At 37.3% G+C, this 23,458-nt stretch overlaps 1 protein-coding gene across 1 annotated transcript; it reads right to left on the reverse strand.

The window, feature by feature from the left end:
* Positions 1-6,195: 6,195 nt before the first annotated feature.
* On the reverse strand, positions 6,196-23,447 carry NDC80 (NDC80 kinetochore complex component). Its single transcript, XM_059858861.1, has 17 exons — positions 23,297-23,447; positions 21,432-21,655; positions 20,864-20,950; positions 19,974-20,097; positions 19,674-19,846; positions 18,374-18,476; positions 17,567-17,656; positions 16,249-16,342; positions 15,017-15,123; positions 14,078-14,222; positions 13,589-13,794; positions 12,262-12,414; positions 11,902-11,991; positions 11,029-11,121; positions 9,383-9,513; positions 8,765-8,867; positions 6,196-8,409 (listed from the first exon to the last, which is right to left on the reverse strand). The coding sequence occupies exons 2-17, from the start codon at positions 21,530-21,532 to the stop codon at positions 8,287-8,289; spliced, it is 1,923 nt and encodes a 640-aa protein (XP_059714844.1). The 5' UTR covers positions 21,533-21,655; positions 23,297-23,447; the 3' UTR covers positions 6,196-8,286.
* Positions 23,448-23,458: the final 11 nt, after the last annotated feature.

Consider the following 23,458-nt stretch of genomic DNA (forward strand, 5'->3'; position numbering starts at 1 on the left):
ACAAAAGAACATCATTATTTGAGCCACTGAGGTGTGAAACAATAGCATCACTATTCAGAAAACCAAACCATCTGAGAGACAGAAACCAAATCATAGAATTAAACAATGAATAATCATCATAACATGAAAACTAAGATATAGAGAAGTGGGTTACTGAAGTGCTATCTAATAATTATTTTTATTTGCTTCTCAGTAACTTGACAAAAATTAGTGAGCAAATAAAGTGACAAAATTTGTGAAACACAATCGACTTAGTCAAGTTGAGGACTGTAAACACAGTCCATGGTTCTGAAATACCTGACTGATGTGATAAAAGATTAAATTAAATTTTAAAAATTGAAGGCAACTGAGAGAGAGATGGTGAAGAGGGGGAGGGACAACAAACCATTAGTTCAACCTCCTGTGGTCCAAATTAAGTCTGTCAGCTGGGATTTGTGAGTAAAACTCATGTAAATACTCACTGTTCATTGTGTACTTCATTAAGAAAAATACAAAGTGACATGCTCATTAAAATCCAGTAGAAATACAGGCTCTGATGACTACAGATAGGCTATAAATAGTTGTGGAAAGCATGCCTAAGATCACTGGGATTTTCAAACTAAGAAAATATTATGGTTAAAAGTATAAAAATAAGAAAGATAATCAGGACCTTCTAGTATATCTCCCAAAGAAAGAAAGAAGATGGAGTTATATTAAGAAATATGCTGAACTCACAGGAAGATCTACTCTTCATAAAACATTGGATTGAGCTGTGAAATATGTAATGAAAAGGAATAATTTAGTGAGGTTTAAAACAATTTTTCCTATGAATAGAAAAGAGATAAAGGACTAGAAAAATTAAGAATGAAATTATTCCCAGGAGACATACAAATCATATACTTTGGCCTTAGAATAAAATATCCAAATATTACTGAGTAGGAAGAGTTTAAGTTGGAAAACAAGTTATTCCATATCTGATCAGTGTAGTGTTTTGCACTATTTTCCAAAGACGTATTTGTAAGGAGGACACCACACCAGATGGATACTTGTAGGATTTAGCCTGTCAGCTGTCCTAGGATTGTCATGTGACTATTAGAGGGAAACCATGGCAATAGCAGGGAATGTCTCTGAAAAGCTCAGCAAGAAGCTGCTCTCAGCAAGAAGCTCTTGTCATTCACCTCTGACAAGGGCAAATGAATGCAGCCAAATATTCAGTGTTCACAAAATAAGTTTGTTGGCAATCCACTGTTCCTTGTGAGTTCCAAAGTTGAATTAGTAAGGATGTACCAAACCTTAAAAACTTTCTTGCTCTGTAGACAAAGAAACATGTATGATTCTTGAACAAATACATGAGAACATGTATCTGGCAAATGCACATAGGGAGAAAACATTTTTTTATCTGAAAAGCTGTTGAAGTATAAGATTTATGTCTTCAAGCATTACTGTTCAAATAAAACACTGTTGATGCTATGAATGCATCGATTTTTAAGATCATGTCTGAAGAAGTCCCTCCAATCACACTCTTAAAAGACTGGGATCAAATACATAATTCACTCCTGTAAAATGTGTAAGAAATAGGAAAACTTGATAAATACATTGTCGTAGAGAAAATCCTGCCTCATATGTAAGACCCTATACTTTTCCATACAAATTGCTATTGCTGTTCTGTGGTCTTAGCTGAGTATCTCCCAGGTGTTCTGTAGTTGAGTATCACTAGTATTTCCTTTTCCTTCTTTTCTTTTCTTTTCTTTTCTTTTCTTTTCTTTTCTTTTCTTTTCTTTTCTTTTCTTTTCTTTTCTTTTCTTTTCTTTTCTTTTCTTTTCTTTTCTTTTCTTTTCTCTTTTCTTTTTTCTTTTTTTTTTTTTTTTTTGGAAGGGTGCTTCCTCCTTTTTCTCTTCCTATTACTTTGCTTTTAACACTCCTATTTACACTCTTCTTTTTACCCTTTCCCTTCCCCTGGCTGCTTTCTCCTGAACCTTCAAGGAGTGATTTTATCACAAGCTCCAGTAGCAGTGGCACCATGGACTCCAAGAAAGCCCAGGCAACCCCAGTTGATTGCTTATTTATTTGTGATATGTCTCTGCATGGCATTGCCTCATACTCTGGATTTTGGGATGGTCACACAGTCTTTGTGTGACCATTGCCCTGTCTTTGTCACTATGGGCGTGTTTTGCCATGCAGAAATTCTTCAAGCATGTATCACACAGTTTTTGTTGTAGCACTGTGGTGGGTTGACCCTGGCCGGATGCCAGGCACCCACCAAAGCTGGTCTCTCCCTTTTGCAGCTGGGCAGGGGAGAGAAAATTCAATGAATTCATGGGCTGGGGTAAGGCCAGGGAGAGATCACTCACCAAATATGGTCACGGGCAAAACACATTCCAGTTGGGGATATTAATTGAATTTATTCCTAACTGAATCCAAGCAAGTAAGAAGTAAAATGGGAAATAAACCTTTAAAACACCTTCTCCCCATACTTCTTGCCAGGTCCACCTCCTCCCCTCAGTGACACAAGGAGACCAGGAATGGGGGTTACAGTCAGTTCATCACACATTATTCCTGATGCTGATCAGTAAGATGAGCCCTTCCCCTGCTCTAGTGTGGGGTTCCTTCTACAGGAAACAGTTCTCTGCAAACTGCTGGAATGTAGGTCACCTTTTCACAGTGTGCAGTCCTTCAGGCACAGCCTACTCCAATGTGGGCCCTCAACAGGGTCACTAGTCATACCACAAAACCTGCTCCATTGTGGGCTCCTCTCTGCACAGATCTCTGGCAGGAGCCTATTCCAGCATGGGATTCCCATGGGTTCACAGCCTTGTCTTGGGCATCCACCTGTTCTGGTGTTGGTCTCTTCCATGAGCTGCAGGTGGATCTCAGCATCCCCGTGGGCTGCAGGAGGACAGCCTGCTTCAGCATGGTTCTCACCATGGGCTGCAGAGGAATCTCAGACCTGGAGCACCTCCTTCCTCTCCTTTTCCATTGACCTTTGTGCTAACAGGGTTGTTCCTCTCCCATATTCTCACTCTGCTCTTCTCTGGCTACAATTTCTGCTGTACAATAACCTTTACTTTTTTCTTTTTAAATATGTTATCACAGAGGTGTTGCCACCATTTCTGATTGGCCCAGCCTTGGCCAGTGGCACAATCATCTAGGAGCTGCTTTGGGTATTGGCTCTGCTGGAGATGGAGGAATCCTCCAGCACCTTCTCACAGAAGCCACCCCTGTAGTCCCCCTGCTACCAAAACCTGGCCATGCAAACCCAATACAAGAACATGCAAAAGACAGATGGTATTTAAGGAGCTTCTAGGCTAAGTATTTATGTTCTCAGAACCCGTAATAAAAAATCTGAGGAGTAGCTTCTGCAGAATCAAACCATGCAGCAATTGCTGGAAGAGATGTTCATTAATGCTGAATTGTCATTCCTTGATTTCTTGTTTATACCTTTACAATTCTATATCTTTCAAGTGAGTGGTTTTCTCTTAAAATACCTAAAACTTGCCTGAACCATGCAACCTGTGACTGCCTTCCCTTTCTTGTCTTGTGTGACTCAACCCTGCAGCTTTCCTTATGACTTTGTTATGAGTGATGGCCTAACCTTTGGGAGGGGGAAGATGATAAGTTGCTACCCAGCAGTAGTCAAGTAGACCCCAATATTTGGTGTCCAGTCTGCATTTCAAATGTAATTTCCATTGCTAATCAAGACCTTCCAGATAATTAGAACTAGTGAATCCAGATGCTCTTTTCCAGGCAGAATAGTGAATGCCTTTCAGCTGGGCATACCAGTTGTCATGCATGACTGTGCTAGTGCTCAGTGTTCTCAGAACCACATGACTTCTACCAATACAAAGACATGCACTATTCTGAATCCTTGTAGGAAAAGTGAACTAAAATTACATACATCTCACTTGTTTCAAAATACTTATACACATTCCATCACCTTTCCTTCTGCTTTGGAGTCTTTCCAGACCAATAAATGTTTCTTTAGAGGTGAAATTAGAGTAACAGACATCCTTTTAAATCTTTGCCTTGTGCAAAGGGTTCTTGAGACTAAAATGCTTATCAGGTCACTGCCAATTAAAACAGTGGTCTCCTGTATGAGGTGCTAGGGAAAACAACATACAAACCACACATCACAAAGGCTCCTTGTTATCATGAAGCTGTTGATAATAACTTCTGTAATGGAGGGACAGTGCAATGTGATTCTCTCTACCTCAGGCAAATACTGGGACTGGTAGACCTTTATGAACCAGGGTTCACAAAAGGTCCACCCTCCAGTGGGCAGTAGTGGCCTGACATCTGTCATGTCTAGAAAAATCCTGTAAATAGATCAAGTCCTACCAAAAAAAAAAAAAAAAAAAAAAAAAAAAAAAAAAAAAAAGGGGAACCCCCTCCCCCCCCCCCCCCCAAAAAAAAAAACACCTGCAAAATCAAGTTTCCTCAGGCTAAGTGGCTGGACTCTGCAAATCTCCTGGTAGAGGACTGAAGATGTCAGTGCACATCCTTTAGATATGATATTAGCTAAGACATGGATAGTGCCTCATCCAGTGGGGGACACTGAGGCCTTTGTGTCTTCTGTGCTTCTTCCATTTCTTAAAAAGGAATGAATACCATCAAAACTTCCAACAAGCACCTAAAATGTAAAATCCTAATGAACATTCAATAGCCCTATATGGTGGAGAGCTTTGCAAGCATAAAAGACTCAATGATACATGATTTCATCATACCAAGACCTTTTCACAGCCAAAAATCTGTAGACAGGAAGTATTGAAAAAAGAGGTGAATTTCCTGTTCTGTACTACTGCCAAAAGAGGAAGGTTGGGAGGCTCTGAAGGACACATTAAGGTTTACAGTATTGTATATATAGTCTCTTCAGATTGTTTGCAGTGCTCAAAATACTTGCATACCAAATAACCTGTAGATTAGCAATGAATAGGCAATACCCTTGTTAACAAAATCTCTATTGCTTTACAGTCATTTAGCATGAGAGACCAGATTTTCCTTTTTTATCAGAGCATTGCACTGAGGGAGTTGCCCCTGCTAGTGAAAAGGGAATGTCTTCAGCTATTGACTTTTTCTTCTTCCTTACTCTTTCAAAAAACAACATAAAAAAAAGCTGGTTTTTTTAATTCTACCACATAAGTTGGAGCAGGGATGAGAGCTCCCATAAAAGGCCAGAGCAGGTAAACTATTGGAAGTATTACTCAACCACAGAGCACAAATTGTTACCCAGTTAAGAGAACAAAAGGCTTGCATAGGCATGCCATGCTGTATGTTGGCAAAATCAATGAAGAGCATTGCAGAAGCCTCAAATAAGACACTGCAAAGTTAAAGCCTGAGCAGGCACAGGTTGCAGCAGAAGAGGTTTAAATAGGCTATTAGGAAAAATTTCGTCACAGCAGGAGTTGTCAAGCACTGGACCAGGCTGCTCAATGAAGCGGTTGAATCACCAGCCCTGGAGGCATTTATAAGTCATGAGGATGTGGCACTCAGAGACATGGTTGAGTGGTGCACTGGGCAGCGTTGGATTAACAGTTGGACTCAATCAAATTAGAAGGCCTTTCCAACCTGAATGAATCCACATGATGCACTCAAGAAGTACTCCAAAAAAAACCAAACACTACCATGTTCTTGATGGTGATGAGAGTTTCTGACAACAAAATATGAAAAAAACAACATACCCTAGGGAGAAGCATGCTTCTACAGCATCAAGTGTAATTTTTCATAGCTAAATAATAAATAATAATAATTAAGCAGATGCAAGAGTGGTCATGTACGGGAAATACTGGTTGGTGAGACTAATGCCAAAAGGACACTGCATAAATCATTGTCAAAGCAACTTGGCCCTATATTCCTAAGAATTTTTAAAAAGATTAAAGCAGTTTTTATTCCTCTAAAACTTACACAAAGATGTTTCTGGATTTTATTTTTCCCCTACACAACGCATATTGAACAACAATGAGAGCCAGGGAAATAGTATCTGCTGCTAAAATGATTAATCTAGTTCCTCAAGGAAAGTCAGATGATTGGGATTTTATGTCATATTTCTACACTTGCAGTAAGGATCAGTCTTTTATAGAAACAGGAATAAGAAATTTTATTGAGTGTAAGAATACAGAAACTGACACATTAAACTGTACAAAAGGTATGAGGCAATTGTATCCTTTCAAGAGCCAACACTTACAAATGACTCATACTACTGAAATGTACAGGTGCTGTGGGTACTTTCTCAATAAGACTTTATATTCCAATAAAGAAACAAAACCAAAACCAAGAGCAGTAATTATGTTCTAGTGCTTACTGCCTAAATTTAGAAGCCATATTCCAGAATACAAATCAAAAAAAAAACCTGCCTGATTTTCAATATTACAGAGAAAACATGTTGAACAAGGATTAAAAAATTCCCTCAATTTTTAAATTGTGAAGACATAGTACCTAGTAAACATTGGCTGATGTTGATCTGTTAGATTACAACACACAGCCCCATAGTATTGTACAAAACCTAGATCCAAATTTGAGGCAGTTCTAAAGGCAGTTTAGCTTAAGTGACATACAAACCAATAACAAAAACACATTGCCAATGTTACTAACATGTATTTTGTTTTTATTATTTGGACTACCTTAATTTCAGAATATTACACTGGCCAGTGCATTAAGCGAAGGCATGGTGATTTTAATTCTTTGACCCATGTTGATTAGGGGCTTTGGAAATGCCATTTATTTTGCTCTCATTTAATCAACTGACTACTGCACACCTACAGATGCTAGAAACACAAGGTCAGTTATAGAAGCAGAGATAAACAGGTATGGGGGAGTCAAGAGAAAGCATAGCCCCTAAATAAGCACATAGTTTAAAGGAACATGGCTCTCATCTACAGCTCATACTTTTGCTCCATTAGATTGCTACCTTGCTTTAGATAACAAAAATGTTGAAGAGATCACAAAAGAAAAAACTTCTAAAGAGAAGGAACTGGGATGTAGTAAAGACTAGTTTGTTACAGAAAACAAAAAGTCTGTAAAGACAAGAGAAGGGACAACAAAAGAAAACATGGAAATTCCCACCTGTCGGAAGGCTTTTCTAGCTGTCAAATTAGAATTCTGGAGTATAAAAAAGGAACAGAAAATTAGAAGCTTAAATAATGTCATCCTGATCATATTTGAAACAAAATACTCATACCAGGGCCAGAAGATTCACGCACTATGTTAAGAACAACTGAGTTTTAAACTTAATCTGCAAAAATAGCCTAGAATTAACCAATTCAGTCTGTGTTTAGATGGTCTAACTCAAGTTTTGTTGTATATCCTATGGATCCATGATTTATTCAAATATTGTAGAATTAAGGAGCAGCTTTCTTTATCTATCAGCTGCTAAGTGCCTTTAAACAACTGCAAAATTGTTTTTATCTTTATATATTTGAATGTTTGACCTATAAAAACAACACTCAAATACTTCAATGCTTTTAATAGGAAATATCATCATAAACTGTCCAAGATATGAATGCTGGGTTTTATTTATTTATTTTTTAACATAAAATGATACACAGAATAGATAAAAACATACTACTTTCACATAGCATTGATCCACTTTCTTTAAAGTATTTGGACCAGAGCTGCCCATACACTAATTTTACTGTTACTTTCCTGAGGAAACATCAAAGTCTGTCCAACTGGCCTAACAAGAAGAATACAGACATTTTAGACCATTTTGATACATCTAACATGTACCAAACCTACAAGTGATTAGATATACAGCCAGAATTACTATGATGTCCTATTTAGAGCTTTCTCTGGTACATATATTCAAGAAGTTCAGTGAAGTTTCATCTGGGAGTATGAGCAGCTAAAGACAAAGCTTGGTTTTCAAACTACTGTGTTTCTTTTTCTAGATTATTTACAAGAATACTATACAAGGATTAATCTTTTCAAAAGAGGTTTTGTTTTTTTACTCATGTAAGAGGTGTCTCTGTGCAGTTTCATAGGTAACTGAACAAGCAGGAGACCGACATTTACATTTAGTCTTGCTAGTAAAATAAGGCTTGGGGAAGGAAGTGAACTGTCTGTGATGTGTGTGCCCTAAATGCATACATACACTATTGAAAGTACAAAGTCTGAGCAGAGCATTTCTTAAGAAAATGCAAATATATTGTTTAATTCTTAAATGTATTTGTGTCAACAAAACAAAGAATGTTCATAACTACTTCCTTCCACTTAAAACCAGTTTCAGTGCTAAACATAGGTAAGTACCCATCCCTTTAGAAGGCCCCATACTAGAGCTTCAGAAATACAACATTTTTATCTTCATCTTTCTAGTGATTAGACACTTTCAGCCTTCTTTTTATAACTGTCTAGGATGCTGGCCAAGTCTGATAATAGATCTTCAGGCATGAATTCTTCATCATCTCTGTAAATTCTCGCATTCTGTTCATCAAGGTATTTCTAGAAAAGAGGTACAGAAAGTTTTATTAGCTCTATCATGGTCTGTATTTTACTGATTCTGCTAAAGCATTTTAAGCAGTCATTGCACTGGTTAACTGATTTCAGTTAAACACTTTCCTGAAAGACATCTATCAGAAGCAGGTTTAACCTGACAGGATGTTACTGCTGAAACTTAACAATCAATTCTGATTATTTCCACTGAAGGTTTTGTCAGAAAATTTAACTAGAATCCATGGACTCAGTGCAGCAGCTAAATAACTGATACTTCCTTAGAAAGAGTAAGCTCTAATTTTCAAGTGTTTAACTGTAAATGTCTCTAGAGAGGTTTAATTCTAAATATCAAATATTAGCTTACCACTATAGATGCTATATGAGTAGCAACTGTTTCTATAAGACGACTCAAGTTAGCACCAATTTTTCTCTTCTCTTCTGTTGTTGTTTGCAAAACAACTTGATATCTAAAAGGTAAAGATACTCAGAAGGTCATGTCCATAATTAGAGAAGTCCTGACATTTAAAACAATCACTTCAAGTCCAATTTATCATCAAGTTTAGCCATACTTTTTTTTCCATCAGTACTAATTTGAACCGAGTTACAATATATTAATACTCAACTTAAAAAAACCCAAAGGACTGTACTGAGCCAACTGATAAGAAACAATGGACCTTTGAGTCCAAATACTCTTTCCAGACTGAGGTATAAAATGCAGTTGTCATGTAATTTTGGAAACAAACTATTTTCTCAGCTACAACCATATATATTAAAAAATTACATGGAAAACAGGAGTTCTGATACAGCAGACAAATATTTTAGCAAAATACTGTTGAGGAGAAATGTCTTTCAGTTGTTAACTTGTGAAATTAATGCACTGAGATGGATACATCCTGAAACAACTTTATGTTACATTCAAGAAAATATCTTTATCCTTAAAAACCAAAATAAACAAGGCAAACAGCAAAGTTAGGAGTCTTACTGTCTTTGGAGTTCATGCAATTCATTTGTGGCTTCACTGAGCCCTTCATAGACACCACTCTCAAGTAACTCTTTATGCTTCTTTAACGATTCCAGTTCATTTGCACATTTCTGCTCTTCTTCTTCTATCTCCTACAGTCATAAGGAAAAAAGAGAAAAAAAAAAAAGGCCTTTCTCAGGTATAATTTGGATTTTTTTTTTCTTCTTTCTACTACCTGATTATATCCTAGTGCTTGAATTCAAAATTCACACAAATAGCTTGAAATTCAGAACTGAAAAAAAACCCCCAAGGACATCATTCCCAAACTTAAAGTTTTCCCTGTTTTCTGTATCATCCCCATCCCAGAATAAGCCTAACCATCTCTTTATTCCTTTAACCATATTTAAAGGCCTGTGTTGCAGCTACTTTCCCTTCAGAGTTAAACTCAAAAAGTGTTGTTTAGATAGTCTAAATAGCTTAGAAATGGCACATCATGAACAACTGTTTCTCGGTTAAAAAACCACAACCACATTTGAGTAAGAAAACAGCTTTTCCTTTTTGTCTGAAAGAGAGTACAATTCCAAATAATCATCTCTTCAAGGAGAATGCCACTGTTGATGCTACACAATCCACAAAACCAAACAAAATTCTGCCATCATGCAATTCTGGTAGATTACTGAAACATCATCCTTCAAAAATAATTTTAATACTAAAGACTTACAAACAGCATTTTAAAAATTAGTAGAGGAATTACATGACTATGTCTTATTATAAACATCTGGTAGCAAGTGTGTATTTTATGAGCGTAACTTTAGAGAAAAGTATATGCAAGAGCACAGATCAAAAGTCAAGTATCATGTGGTTTTGAAAAATATAAACTAAATTAATTGCCTTTATATACCTATGTATACCTGCCTCAGCAGGTATTAGCAGTGAAATAGCCCTGTTTCATGGCTATAGCACAGGAGTTTGGATTTACAGGAGCATCTATGGTAAATAGTGTCTTAGTTCAAAGAACATTTTTCTGCAGGGCACCACAGCCCCACTAAAGCAGTGTTGTCAGAGAAGCTGGGAAGTACCAAAATAGCTACTCAGTTGTTAACAGAGAGCTATGTTGTGCTGCTGAACTGCAAGTGGGGGAAAGGATAGGGACTGCTCCTGTGCTGGGAAAGGAAGCTAAAGGAAGCAACAGTTTGAAATCATTAAAACAATTTAACATGCTTTTGGTCAATCAATGTTTTCCTTAGTCTTTACAGAAACTGATTGAACATGTTTACTAAAAACTGTAAATGTATTTATTATATACAAATTGATTAGACAAGGCAGATTCTTTTAATCCTAAAATTTCCTTTGAGCACATGCCCAGAGACATCCAGAGGTCAGATGATTGTTGCTGCTTTTATTACTGGATACAGTAATTTATGATTTACAGGATCTGCTACAGTATGATGCCAGATTCTCCTACAAGAAAGTGAAAACTGATTCAATTGAGATAGCAGTCAAATCACTTTTCTGAAAAGAATGGAAAAATCCTGTAAGAGGAAGGGAAGAAGGCAAAGGCAGAAGCCCACACAAAAATGCAACCCAAAAATTTATCTATTAATACAAAAATTAAGGATAAGGGTATCATTAAGGATAAGTTGCCATCCAGCTGTAAGAAGTTCTACCTTAAGCTTCTGCTGGTAAAGATCATCCAGCTTTTCAGCTTCTTCTGTCAGCATTTTCACACTGCGTTTCTTGTCCTCTAGCATTACATTCACCTAGGATGAAAACATAACCAAGGAAATATGGTTCAAAAAGAATTCCAACATAAAAATCCATGCCATCACAAACTACACGTGGTAGATCCAAAAAGCCAATTAAACTAGGCTAGGCTGGGATGGCCTTACCTTTCTTTATAGCAGTATTATGCTTCATTTTGGATAAGGGGCTAAAACAGTGTTGGCTACTGCTGAATAGTGCTAGCACAACATTCCAAGACTTTCTATCCTTCCCAGGGCCCCTCACTGAGTAGGTTAGGGATAGGCAAGAGACTTGGAAGGTGCATAGGCAGGCCAGCTGGCCAAGAGGACATTCATAACATAACATCATGCTCAGCAATAAAAACTGAGGTAAAGGTAGAAGAACGAGGAAAAAAATTCTCCTTCTTTCAATCCGTCCCAAATCCAATATTACTAAAAATCTTCCTGATGACACTTTGTCAGTGGTGGTAAGCCACACAATAACTGGAATGGGCAACTTATTAAAAAAAAAATACTTCCAATGTTTATTATCAAATACATGTAAGCTACATAAACTTTAATTCAGGGAATACACAATATTTCAACCAACAAAGACCCCAATTCTTAGAAAAACTTCTAGGTTCCATCACAATTAGAGCAGTTTTCTCACAGCTTTTCCCTCTACTTGTCCTCAGAAAAACCCCAGCCAATCCAAAACACCAACCTACCACACAAGACTTTACCCATGCAAAAGGTTGGATGAAAGCAGCAGCTAAGATTTTGGGTTATCTTAATGTTAATCTTCATTAACCAACCCACCTGTTCCAAAGTATCTTCCAAAGTCATCTTCCGTTGAGTGGCTTTACTAATTTCTTCCTCAGTCTCGTTGATGATCTCCATGAGGGGAGCCTGTAATACACATACAAGAACATCCAACAAATGCAATTTGCTTATTTGAACCAAGATGCACCCCAGTACATATTTTCCTTTATTTTTTTTAGGCCATTGTATTGTCCAATACCACGTTTCTTTCACATACTACAATGTCATTATGGTGACTCATCACACAAGCTTTTCAGTGACATTTCATTGTGAGATTGAGAGACCTTCCAGCATTTCCAAAGAAATCCATCTTTTTTGTGAGTGGTATCTAAAGCCTTCAGTGTTGACTCTACTTACCTTGATTTGAGTTCTGTATTTGACTAGGCAATTTGGTCCTGCCTCAGGATTAAACTGAATCTCAAAGTCGTGGCCTTTGGAATTCTCAGCACTTACTGGAATTAATTTCAGCTTTCGAGCCAGTTTATGATACTCTGCCAGTTGCATTTCGATCTGCTCAGAGGAGAAAAGGGCACAAATCATAGAAGAGATACAAGTTAAAAGCTTTGCAAGAAGTATTCATATGGTACTTCAAACAAATTCCTGAGTTACTCTCTATAGACATTATTCCTCGCTACCCCACAGTATTCAAGAGCTGTATGTAATGCAAGTCCAGCAGTTTGCTGCATTAGGTACTGTTTTATGATTCTTTCAGAGTTTGCACACTGAGGTCTCAGTGTATATGGCTGAGAACACTGAAAGGTTTCACCTGTAGTTTTCAATATTCATCTGCCATAATTTTTCCTGCCTCAAGTTTTTGAGAATTAGCTGATAGGGAACTAAAAACATGCTGGAAAATAATACTAAACCAATGATCAGTCATCAGGTCAATATGCCTTCTCTCATTAGTTTTGACAGGAAATGCCACACATCCTAACAACAAACAAACTTGAGCATGCCTCTAAGCAAAGCTGATTAAATGCTCTAATTTCTAATTAATGAGTGCTAATAAATGCAAACATTAAGGAACCCAGTTTTTTTTTCCAGTTTTATGTGCTTCATACTTGTACATGAGGATTTAAGTTAGTAAAAGTACTTGATAAAGGGTAACCCTACCAAATATATTTGAAACTTTTTCTTTAGTTCTCCAATTGGCAAAGCAGAAGCTTTTAAATCCCATTGCTGACAGGCCTATATCTTTTCATTCTGTTTGAAGGGATTGTACTTAGCCCTTGAGAGATGTTACAACTTCTAGACAAAGAACTAATCAGGCCCTAAATGCATGCAAAGCTATTGATTAAAATTCTTTGGGTTTGCCTTACTTACTTGCTCTGAAATATTAACATTAGCCTGTAATTTCTTGTGTTTTCAAAGCAATGGCATGCTAATGTTATTAAAGCTCTTAATGCTATAGCAGTGACAGCTTGCCATACTTCATATTCTAGATATATCTCTTATGATGCAGAAAAAAGTACATTTCCATTAAATGCAAAACAGCAAAAGGGGAAAAAAAAGCAACAGTTTTCAGAGATATTGTAAACAGAGGCCATTTTGGTCAGTTTTGCCTGGTTAGATACATGTATGGTGGTGTTAGATTATTTAGGAAAGAAATTATCAAGACTCCAATTTTAAGCTTGCATGACGAAAATTGACAGCCACCTCTGAGTGTAGTGGGGTTTTCACATACCGCCTCTTTATTCCTAGCATATTTTAGCTCTTCATTCCACAGCTGATGTTCTTCTGCTTCCAGTTCCTTAGTCAGCTTGTTAATGGTTTGCTGCAGCTCATTTCTCTCATGATTTAGTCTCTCAATGTCCGCAGCTGAGTACTTTTGGTTATCTAAGATGTGCCGGAGACGGGCATTCTCCTGCTTCATTGCTTCTACTTCCATTTCTAAGTTCATAAAACATTTGTGAAATGGACATAAAATACCAGCCTATATAACCTCACCTCTGTATTCTATGAGCAAATAACGTAATTATTAAATATCATTACTGTTTCATTACTCCAAGAGCTATTAGACAAAAAAAAATCTTTATCAGCAATCCCTTCTGGAAAGTTTATTTGTAGCATCATCCTACTCCAAGTACCTCGCTCTGTCCTCAAGCTAAGAGCTACAATTATTTGAATACTGTTTCTAGCTTCACTGTCCTGACTGTGATCAAGGCCTCCTTACCTGCTGTCTCAACTTCATCATTAACACTTTCCAGTTTTTGATCAAGGATGGCTATATGAGATTCCAGATTAGCCAAATAAGCCTGGTATTTCTGGACGTCTGCTTGAAGAGATGATTTCACATTTCGTAGCGTTACTCTACGATCCTAGGAAATGAGTGAAAAGAACAACCACTCTTAGATAAATATAAAATAATGACTTCACTTTCCAGACAAGACAGTAGAGTAATTGATCAATATCAATAGCACAAATATAAAAGAACTTTAAAAATTTTTAATCTCTGTGACAGCTAAGTCAAGTCAAGCACCTTTAAAATAACAGCAAAGAAGACTGAAAAGATGCTTGTATTTCAGCATTAAGTCTCCCGTTTGCATCAGACAATTCTTACTACAGGTAGTTCACCACTTAACTCTAATAATATATGGAGAGCAGATAAAACAAGGGCATGGAAAGCCAGGAATAAACTCAGCACATTTTGCAAAGTTGGCAGGAATCTCAATTTGCCACCTGCACAGCCACTAACCCATTTTTAAACTCAGGATGTATTAAAAGCAGAAGCCAGCTTTTCAAGCAAAGTATTTTCCATAAAACATATTTGTTACCACTGAATGCCATGCCTCATATTTGAATACCAATACATTTGAAAAAATAATGTTGAAATTTATATTAAAAAAAAGTGGTTCAAGTGTTTTATTATTTCAGTCAATATAAGACCTTATATCTGCACATTAATATCTGCACATTATCAAACAAATAGTTACTGAAGACTCCACAGAAAATGCCTTGTTCTATAATGGTATAGTCTGTAAAAACCTGGCATAATTAAAATCTCAAAGCACTGAATATTTTCCATTTGTTATGTATCATAAGTATCTTCATTCAGAAATGGTCGATATTATAAAATTCAACTCCACCATAAAAACAGACACAATTTACTAACCGGCTCACTTTCCTTTTCTTTTTCTAGTCTTGCAATCTCTTCTTGAAGTCTTTTGTTTTCAGCTGCTAAACTTTCCATCTGGAATGGATCTATATTAAATAAATCCTCTGTGGGAGAGCAGAAGAGAGAGTGGAGTTACAAATTCATCTCAATATCACCACCTATTTTGAGTATCTGAACTTCAGCTTCAGCACAGCAAATACCCATTATCTGGATAATTATTTTACACTAAAGAAATAACTAAAAACAACCAAGAAACTCATCAGAAAAACTTTTCATTAAAATGCAACCAGGCAAAAACACCAAAACAAACAAGAAGAGAAATAGGTTTCTCAGTCCTCATGTCAGAAAGAGTCCTCATGTCAAAGTCACTCCCACAAGGTAAGGGTTTCCAAACTCTCACACAGCCCACACCACAGGGGACTATACAAGTCAGGACTACCTTGTGAAGCTTGAACAAATCAAACTTATTTAACAACCTCTTTCTTATCTATATACTTTCTTGCTTCTTGAGACATCTTTTCCCTAACTTCACCTGGCTTTTGCCAAAAGATGGGATGATATTTTCCTAACATCCAGTAACAGTATATTAGCTTGTTTCCTCTCCAGCTGACGGCTCCAGTTTGCAAACAAAGGGCCCTTAGCCTGGGCCTGGCTTTTCATAGGAGAGCAAAGAAAGTAAGAAATGTTTTTCTTCCTTGTTCTCACATTGTGTTTGCATTTCTGTAGGTGGTGAAATGAGTGAGTCAAAAAAACCTAGTAATTTTCTACCTCCCTGAAGACAAACACAGGAACCCTTACAATAGTTTGGAACTCTTGCAGGCCGTCTTCAGATCTTTCAAAAGCTGAACTTTTTCAGGTGTGCATCCTCTGAAAATATTTTTCTTTTTTTTTTTTAATTGTTAACTTTGCCAGACAGAAGCAAGAGTCATCTGCAAGGGTGGCGTTCATATCTGAAGAATTGTATACTGGTTTTCTGTGACAAAGCCATTAAAAAACCAAGTGACACAGCTACAGCTGATAGTAGATTATGACCTATCCGTCTGTACTGCTAAAATTTTTATATATAAAAATATGTATAAAAAAGAGAGCATTAAGTTGAAGTAACTGAAATGTACTTAGGTATTTCAGACTCCCTTAGACAACTTTCACTTGTAAACTGAACAAATGGATGCTAGGAGAAAAGAAACCACTAACAGAATTGAATACTTAATTAAAACTTGAAAACTTACTTAATTTTGACTGCACTTCAGCATCCAACTCTTCAAAGGTATCTCTCCCTTTCATGAAAAGATCATAGCACTTCACACAGTAGTCCATAAAAAGCTGAAAACAATTTAAAAATCTTTCATTTAAACAATTCCAAGGCCTGTAAAATATCTGCATAGTCTAAAGTTACTCAACCAGTGGAATTAAACAATTAAACTTTTGTAAAATTTAACTTTTTTCCTCCCTTTGAAAATAGAATGTCAACAGATTATATATTCAGGCAGAAGGAGACACCTATAATTCACACTAGAGAAGGTCTGGAAATACTGTGTATTTAACAAAGATTGTAGGTAGAATATTTACGAATTCTTCATCTTGCTGCATATGATTCTCTCAGGCCAGTTTATGGAAACTGGAGATCTGTTTAACAGACCTCTTCTATAATTATGACCATTAAAATTCAGATCTGCAGATGTCAAAGTACTTATCTAGAATTAAAGAAAGGTTACCAAAAAAGAATTTGCTAGACACTAAATTACAGATGTTTCAGAAGCAATTACACCAGCATTGTGAATTTTGTATCACAATATATATATGCATACGTGTCAATGTAGAAGAATGTATTTAGTTTAAAAGCATTTTTACTTGCCAACCATCAAGTTGTAACCTTAATGATGATTTTACTTGATTTTTTTTGCAATTTCTAATTAAATGTTTTAGCTTATAATGCAACCCTCTTCAAACACCTGTTGTGAGTAAACACTGAGTTAAATCTGAGCAGTACTAATAATCCATGATAAATTAAAAAGAAAGCAAGCTGTTGGATTTTTAAGAGCCTGAATTACACTGCCAGCCTATTTTCTGCCTCAGAAATAAAACTTCACAACCAATTTTTACCTAGTAAACTGAGTAGATATTGGCACAAGTCACTTTATTTAGAATTAAGTCACTGTCTTTACACTGAACTGCAGTTAACCTTAGAAGTTGTGAGTGCTAAAGGAAAATATATCAGAAACTCTACTAAAACAATAAGCAGCATAATGAATCCCTTTCTCCACAAAGGAGAACAGTAGATACTTGTAGAATAAGGTGAATATATAATAAGTAGAATATTTTGTTTAATACCCAGTCTTCACCAATAGACTGATCATGATACCTGCTCAGGAAATAGCTGATTAGGTTTTTACATAATGATACTCTACTTCCTAGAAAGCATTGTGAATATTAAAGGGAACAGAACCTACATGACACAACAATCTAAACTGTAATTAAATTGTATTGTTACAGCACATGGCAAAATTCAGTTGAGCAATTCTGATTCTAATTTCCTTTTTTTGGTACCTTATTATGTACAATTCCATCATCTGTCTCTCCTCCCCAGCTCTGTTTGTCATCGAACGATGGTGCATTTTCCCTGATCGCATTGTACAGCTGAAAAGCAGAGGTGCACACACAAAGAGCAAATGGGAAGGCATCCATTAGTTTCCATTTTGGTTTCATGAAAAGAAGCAAGGTAATGCTGGATTAGGATTTCAGGAAGCAGGCCGGAATGAACCTGTGTTGAGCTGACTAAACACACAGGTATAGAGGCGTGAACTGGACAGTCAACACTGCTAAATCGTCTTGTGTCTTGAGCAAAAAAGGACAGGATTTTCAAACCCAAACAAACCAAACAAAACCAAAATTAAATAAAAACACCCCACCCAAACTGAAAACTCACCACTGTGTATAGAAACCCAGGACATTTGAATAATTTAAATTGAAAATTCCATCCTTAGATTTCGAGTTTAGGAGAGAATGGCAGATGTCACAACATTTGCACAGAAGATACACATTCTATTCAGTGATTATACTAATTAACTTCTCACATTTAATGTACGTATAGATCAGCACTTCACCCCCTTTTTTATACATTAATTTATCCAGTGCATACATTTAAAGAAAAAAACTATCACAATATAACATGAAAAGCTCACTTTAAAAGTTACTAAAACATAAGGCTAAGGGTCAGCTCCCAGATGACAGCTAAGAACATATGTTTACATATATGTTAAACAAAGAGATTAGTAGAAAATATTTACTAGATCTGTATTGAAACTAACATTCCAGCCTGGAAAGTGAAAATATTTATCTTAAGACAAACATTACCTTGACGCAATCAATTAACCAAACTAAAGCTGCCACAATCTGAGGCCAGGTGTGTGGTGCACCCACAGTGTACATGGAGCTTTTTGACAGAGCAAAGGGGTACCTGTATGGCCAAAGATGATACATTTTTAGTAGCAGTGGCAGACAGTGAAGAAAACAAACCAGCACATTTTGAAAATAAAACAGAACATTTTTATATGTACATGAAAGCACAGAAGGAAGAGCAAACTCAATTGTAGTGTGCTTCAAAGGAAATAATCGAATAAAATAGTGCTGTAAGAACTCAACTTATCATGGGTTTCTCATTTTGTGATTCACACAATATCTTGGCTTGAAAGAGACTCCTAACAAATCCAACTCCCTGCTCCTCATAGGACTGCCTACAACTAAACCATATAATCAAGAGTGCCATCCAGATGCTCCTTGAACTCCCAAAACTTCAAGTGACTTGTCAAAATTAGTCATTTTATCCAGAATTACACTCTTGGTGCAGCAGAGTGTAATTCTTTTCCATATTTCAATCTACATCAGTAGTTTCAAATGTTACAGATTAATACAAAATTTTATTAAAATACTGAGAAGTGAACAAAACAGATTTACACCTACATTTAAGGAGCCCCGGCATTTTCACTCCATCATGGATTCAAATCTACAGGCGTAAAATACACTCTTTTTTTTTTTTTTTAAATGAGACTGAAAATTCACAGTTATCAACAGGCAGAGGATTTTCTTTCTTGGAAAGCATTGGGGCATTAATGATTTCAAACACTGAATAAATTCAGCAAAAAACCACTCAGCTACTTAGTGTTTTTTTTCCACCTCAACAGTAATTTGTCATTTCCACATTCTGCTTTGAAAGCAGAATGAGAAAAATTGCAGGAAAACATATTTTGAATGAAATTAAATTTGTTTAAACTAAATTAAATTTAAAGGTCTTGATCCAAAGTTCTGGAAATTTTAGTTCTTAGATTCTAACAGAATGAACAGAAAGGTCTGTAAAAGAAAATTGTGTCTTGTTTTCAAAGTTCTATACAAATAATCAATTAAATTTTACATTACAAAGCAAGATTCCAAGAGCTTATAGTTCTGCAAGTTCAAATATGAAATGTATAGCAGACATTGAAAATAAGAGAGTTAACCCAGAGCTAAACAAAACAATCACAACATTGGATCGTTTTCTTTATTCAGATGAGACTCGAAAAGTACATTCTCCCCAACTATCAATGCAGAATTCTTAGCTTTTAAATTTTTGGCCATAGCATATCTATTCAGCCCAGGAGACTAACAATAATCATCTTACCCAAGGTCTTTAAAAACTTTGGGAATTTCCTCTTCAAATTTTGAGTCAGGTAGTTCATAAGAAGGGCAGAGAAATTTATAGATAAAGGTGAAGATCTTTAAAAAGTCCTTAACTGATGGAGATTGTAGTGATTTCATGGAAACATTGTGGGCATAAGCATTCTCAACGAGAAACTGTGCAAAAGAAACACAGAATACCAGTCACTAAATAAAATTTATAGTTGAAACCAAGAGAAATAACCATTTTGATTAGCACATTTTACACCTCATAACATACATGCAGAATAAGTTAATATGTTACCTCACAAAGCTTTTTGATACATTGTTGGATGAATGCCTTGTCATGAAGGGGCCTGGGATCCTTTATCTTTTCTGTCCCAAACACACCATACTGGCTGCCGCGTGATCCTCCAGCCCCACTCGCTCTAGGGACAGACAATAAATACAGGTCTTGGGTCAATACATAGAAAGAAAAACTCTCTTCATGTTTTAAGTCACAAAAACTGCTATATTTATGTTTTCTTTGCATTTGTTATACAAAGTGATACTTGAAGTTTTCTCTTCATTTAAGATCATTGGAAAAACATCATCAACATAGAAGCCACAATGTCATAAGTACAACAAAGAGATTACCGCATCCTAGATGAATACTTTCTTCATTTTATTGAAATAAATAAACTTCTAGAGAGGAGAAAAATACCCCAAAGATTAAGAAAAAATAATGTTGGTGACTGTAAATAAACTCTAAAAATATTTAAGGAATATTTAAAAGAAATAATCCCTTGCAACACTGGGGTGCTATCAAGAAGATACCCACCACACAGAAAGTCATGAGCTAAGCAGAAAGGTTATAGAGTTTTGGAAGGTTTGTATCTTAGAGAGAGGAAACTAATGCAGAGTATATGTCAGATGTCATTCTTCCTTAAACAAGAAAATGTATTGAGATACTCTTAAGGTCTGCAGTGCACATCATTCCCAAAAGAAAAAAAAAAAAAACCAGCTCCCAAAGCAATTCCTGCTCCACAGCCTTATCTTTTAGTGATCAAGCACTGGAGGAAGGCAGACCTGAAGGTCTGATTGCCTCAGATCCATTATTCCCTATAGTGAAAATCTGTCAAGAAAGAAAACTGCCAAAATTAGAGGACCATTTTTGTTTTAATTTACAGTGCAGAGAATGAAAGCAATCCATACCTGTTCCCAAAACAGCTGACTTTTCTTTCTGAAGCTCCAGATGTCGGTTTGCTCATGCTTAGCTTCCCAAAGACGCTTCTGTCCTTCCTGAGGAGCAGAGAGAAGGATTCAAGTGACTACCTCATACCATTCAATTCAAGAGCTATAGTGACTGTAAATAAAATCTAAAATATTTAAGGAATATTTAAAAGGAATAGACCTAGGAAAAGACCCCAACATAGACCATACATGGCTCATACAAGAGCTATACAAACACTCATATATTCCTTAGCACCTTCATCCAAGCAACATCTCAGAAAGGTTAACTGATGCATCCAGCTATCTCCTCAGAAACATGTAACAAAGTGTTACAATTTGAAACGTGACACAAGTACACAAAAAGGTTAAAGCAAGTATTTTTGCAAAACTGGAGCACATGTGCAAACATCCTTGGCTGTAAGGACCCTTCTCGTCACTCTTTACATTTTTTTTCCTTAGTTGCTACTCACACACTCAAACACACTATGATAAATCTCTTCAGAATTAGTTTTATATAGTTATTTTTAGCAACATGACCAGCCAGACTTACATCTGAGGTGTCTGAAGACCAATCTTGTTATTGTCCTGCACTCTCAGTGCCATCATAGATTGTCGACTGCTGCTTCCAGCAGTACTTGAGCTTCGCCGCATTGTGACTGCTGTAAACCACAATCCCTCAGTATTCCAGCAGTATCAGGAAATCCAGGACTTAAGGGTATTTTCTTTTCTAAATGCCACAATAATTTTCCAAAGGCTCAGAATAAACAAGTAGACCTGTAAGTTGGACCAAAAAAAAAAAAGAAGAATATGTTAGATTCCAGAAATATATGAGCAGCCACAGCCTTTTAAATGAACCATTTTATTGATAAAAGTGTCAGTGCTTGTTCTAAACCTACTGTTTTGCCTTTCTTTATATTTGGTCACTTCAAACCTACAGGTTCCAAAAGCAAAAGAGCATGAGAAATTTTTCTGTTCAGTCCACTGGGAAAAAGGCCACACTACCACGAGTACACAAGTACTGCTTACAGCCCTTCAGCCATACACCAGCTCCTGAGCTGCTCATTCTGAGCCTACCCATTCCTCTGCAAATGATCTCCCAGTATTATAGCACAATAACTGAAAAAGCTATTCTGAGATAATATTATGGCTCTCTTCAGAACACACATACAGAATATAAATCAAACTGGAATATTAAATACCATTGTCCCCACTGTGGCGTTAAGGGGGAATGAGGTAAACAGAACTCACGAAACATTAAGTCACAAAAAAATTGCAAGCTTCTGCCCTCTACAGAGGTTCTACTTTATTTGCGGGATGGGCTTAAATGACTGAATTGTAACTGATAAAAACCCCTTCTATTACAGATGATACCAAAACACATTATTAATATAAACTGTTGCTTCATTTTGCTTCCAGTTCCACTGCTCACAAACCACAACAGAAGTTTACCTCAAGCTCAATTCATAGGGCAGCATTTCTCACTGTGTTTGGGGAAGAATCTGCTTTATTCCATTACTTTAACTGGGACCAACCACAGAGAGAATGAATTTTCACAATCATAGCAAGCAATTAGCTTCTAGAATAACAGAACCAATTAGTTTGGAAAAAACCTGCAAGATCCTCTAGTCCAACTTATGACCAAACACCACCTTGTAAGCTAGACCATGGCACTAAGTGCTTCATCCAGCCTTTCCTTAAACACCTCCAGGGACACTGACTCCACCACCATGCTGGGCAGGCGTGGTGGTAGTTTGGGCAAGCTTACCACACTCATTGACGACAGTAATCCATTCCCCCAGTGTATAATCGCTAATTGCCTTTTCTGTGGAGGAATTCCTCCAACTGTCCCACCAAAGCCTGGTGCAGTTTGAGACCGTGTTCTCTCGCTTATTGCCTGGGAGAAGAGGCCGACCCCCACCTGGCTACAGCCTGCTTTCAGGTGGTTCCAGAGTGAAAAGGCTCCCCAGAGCCTCCTTTTCTCCAGGAAAACACCTAAAGGCTAAACACCCCCAGCTCCCACAGCCGCTCCTTATAGGACTTGTGCTCCAGACCTTCCCCAGCTCCGCTGCCCTTCTCTGAACACGCTCCAGCCCCTCAGTGAATTGCGGGGCCCAGAATCAGCCACAGCACTGGAGTTGCGGCCTCACCATTGCCGCGTACAGGGGTGTCACTGCCCTGGTCCTGCTGGCCACACTGCTGCTGACATAAGCCAAGACGCTGTAAGAGCAGAGTTCGAGCAGAGATTTAAGAGCAGTTTGCCAGAGCCAACACACCAGCAGGAAAAAAAAAAAAAAAAGAAAGCGTAGAGCGCGGCAGAGCTGGGCGCAGCTCCACCCGCTCGCCCTAAGAGAGCGTCTAAACCGTACCGAAGGCGACCGGGGGGACTCAGCAGAGAGTCTGCAGTCCGGGACTCACCGTGGCCGCACGAACACTTGTCCCACGGGGTGAAGCCGTGAGGGTGAGGGTATTGCTGCCGCTGCCCTCCCGCTCCCCGCCCTGCCGTTACCGCCAGCGCCGCCGCCTCCTCGCAATTTCAAATCCGCCCGCCCGGACGTGGCCCAGAGCGTCACACGGAAC

This window comes from Haemorhous mexicanus, chromosome 1, assembly GCF_027477595.1.
Source record: "Haemorhous mexicanus isolate bHaeMex1 chromosome 1, bHaeMex1.pri, whole genome shotgun sequence".
NCBI lineage: Eukaryota > Metazoa > Chordata > Aves > Passeriformes > Fringillidae > Haemorhous > Haemorhous mexicanus.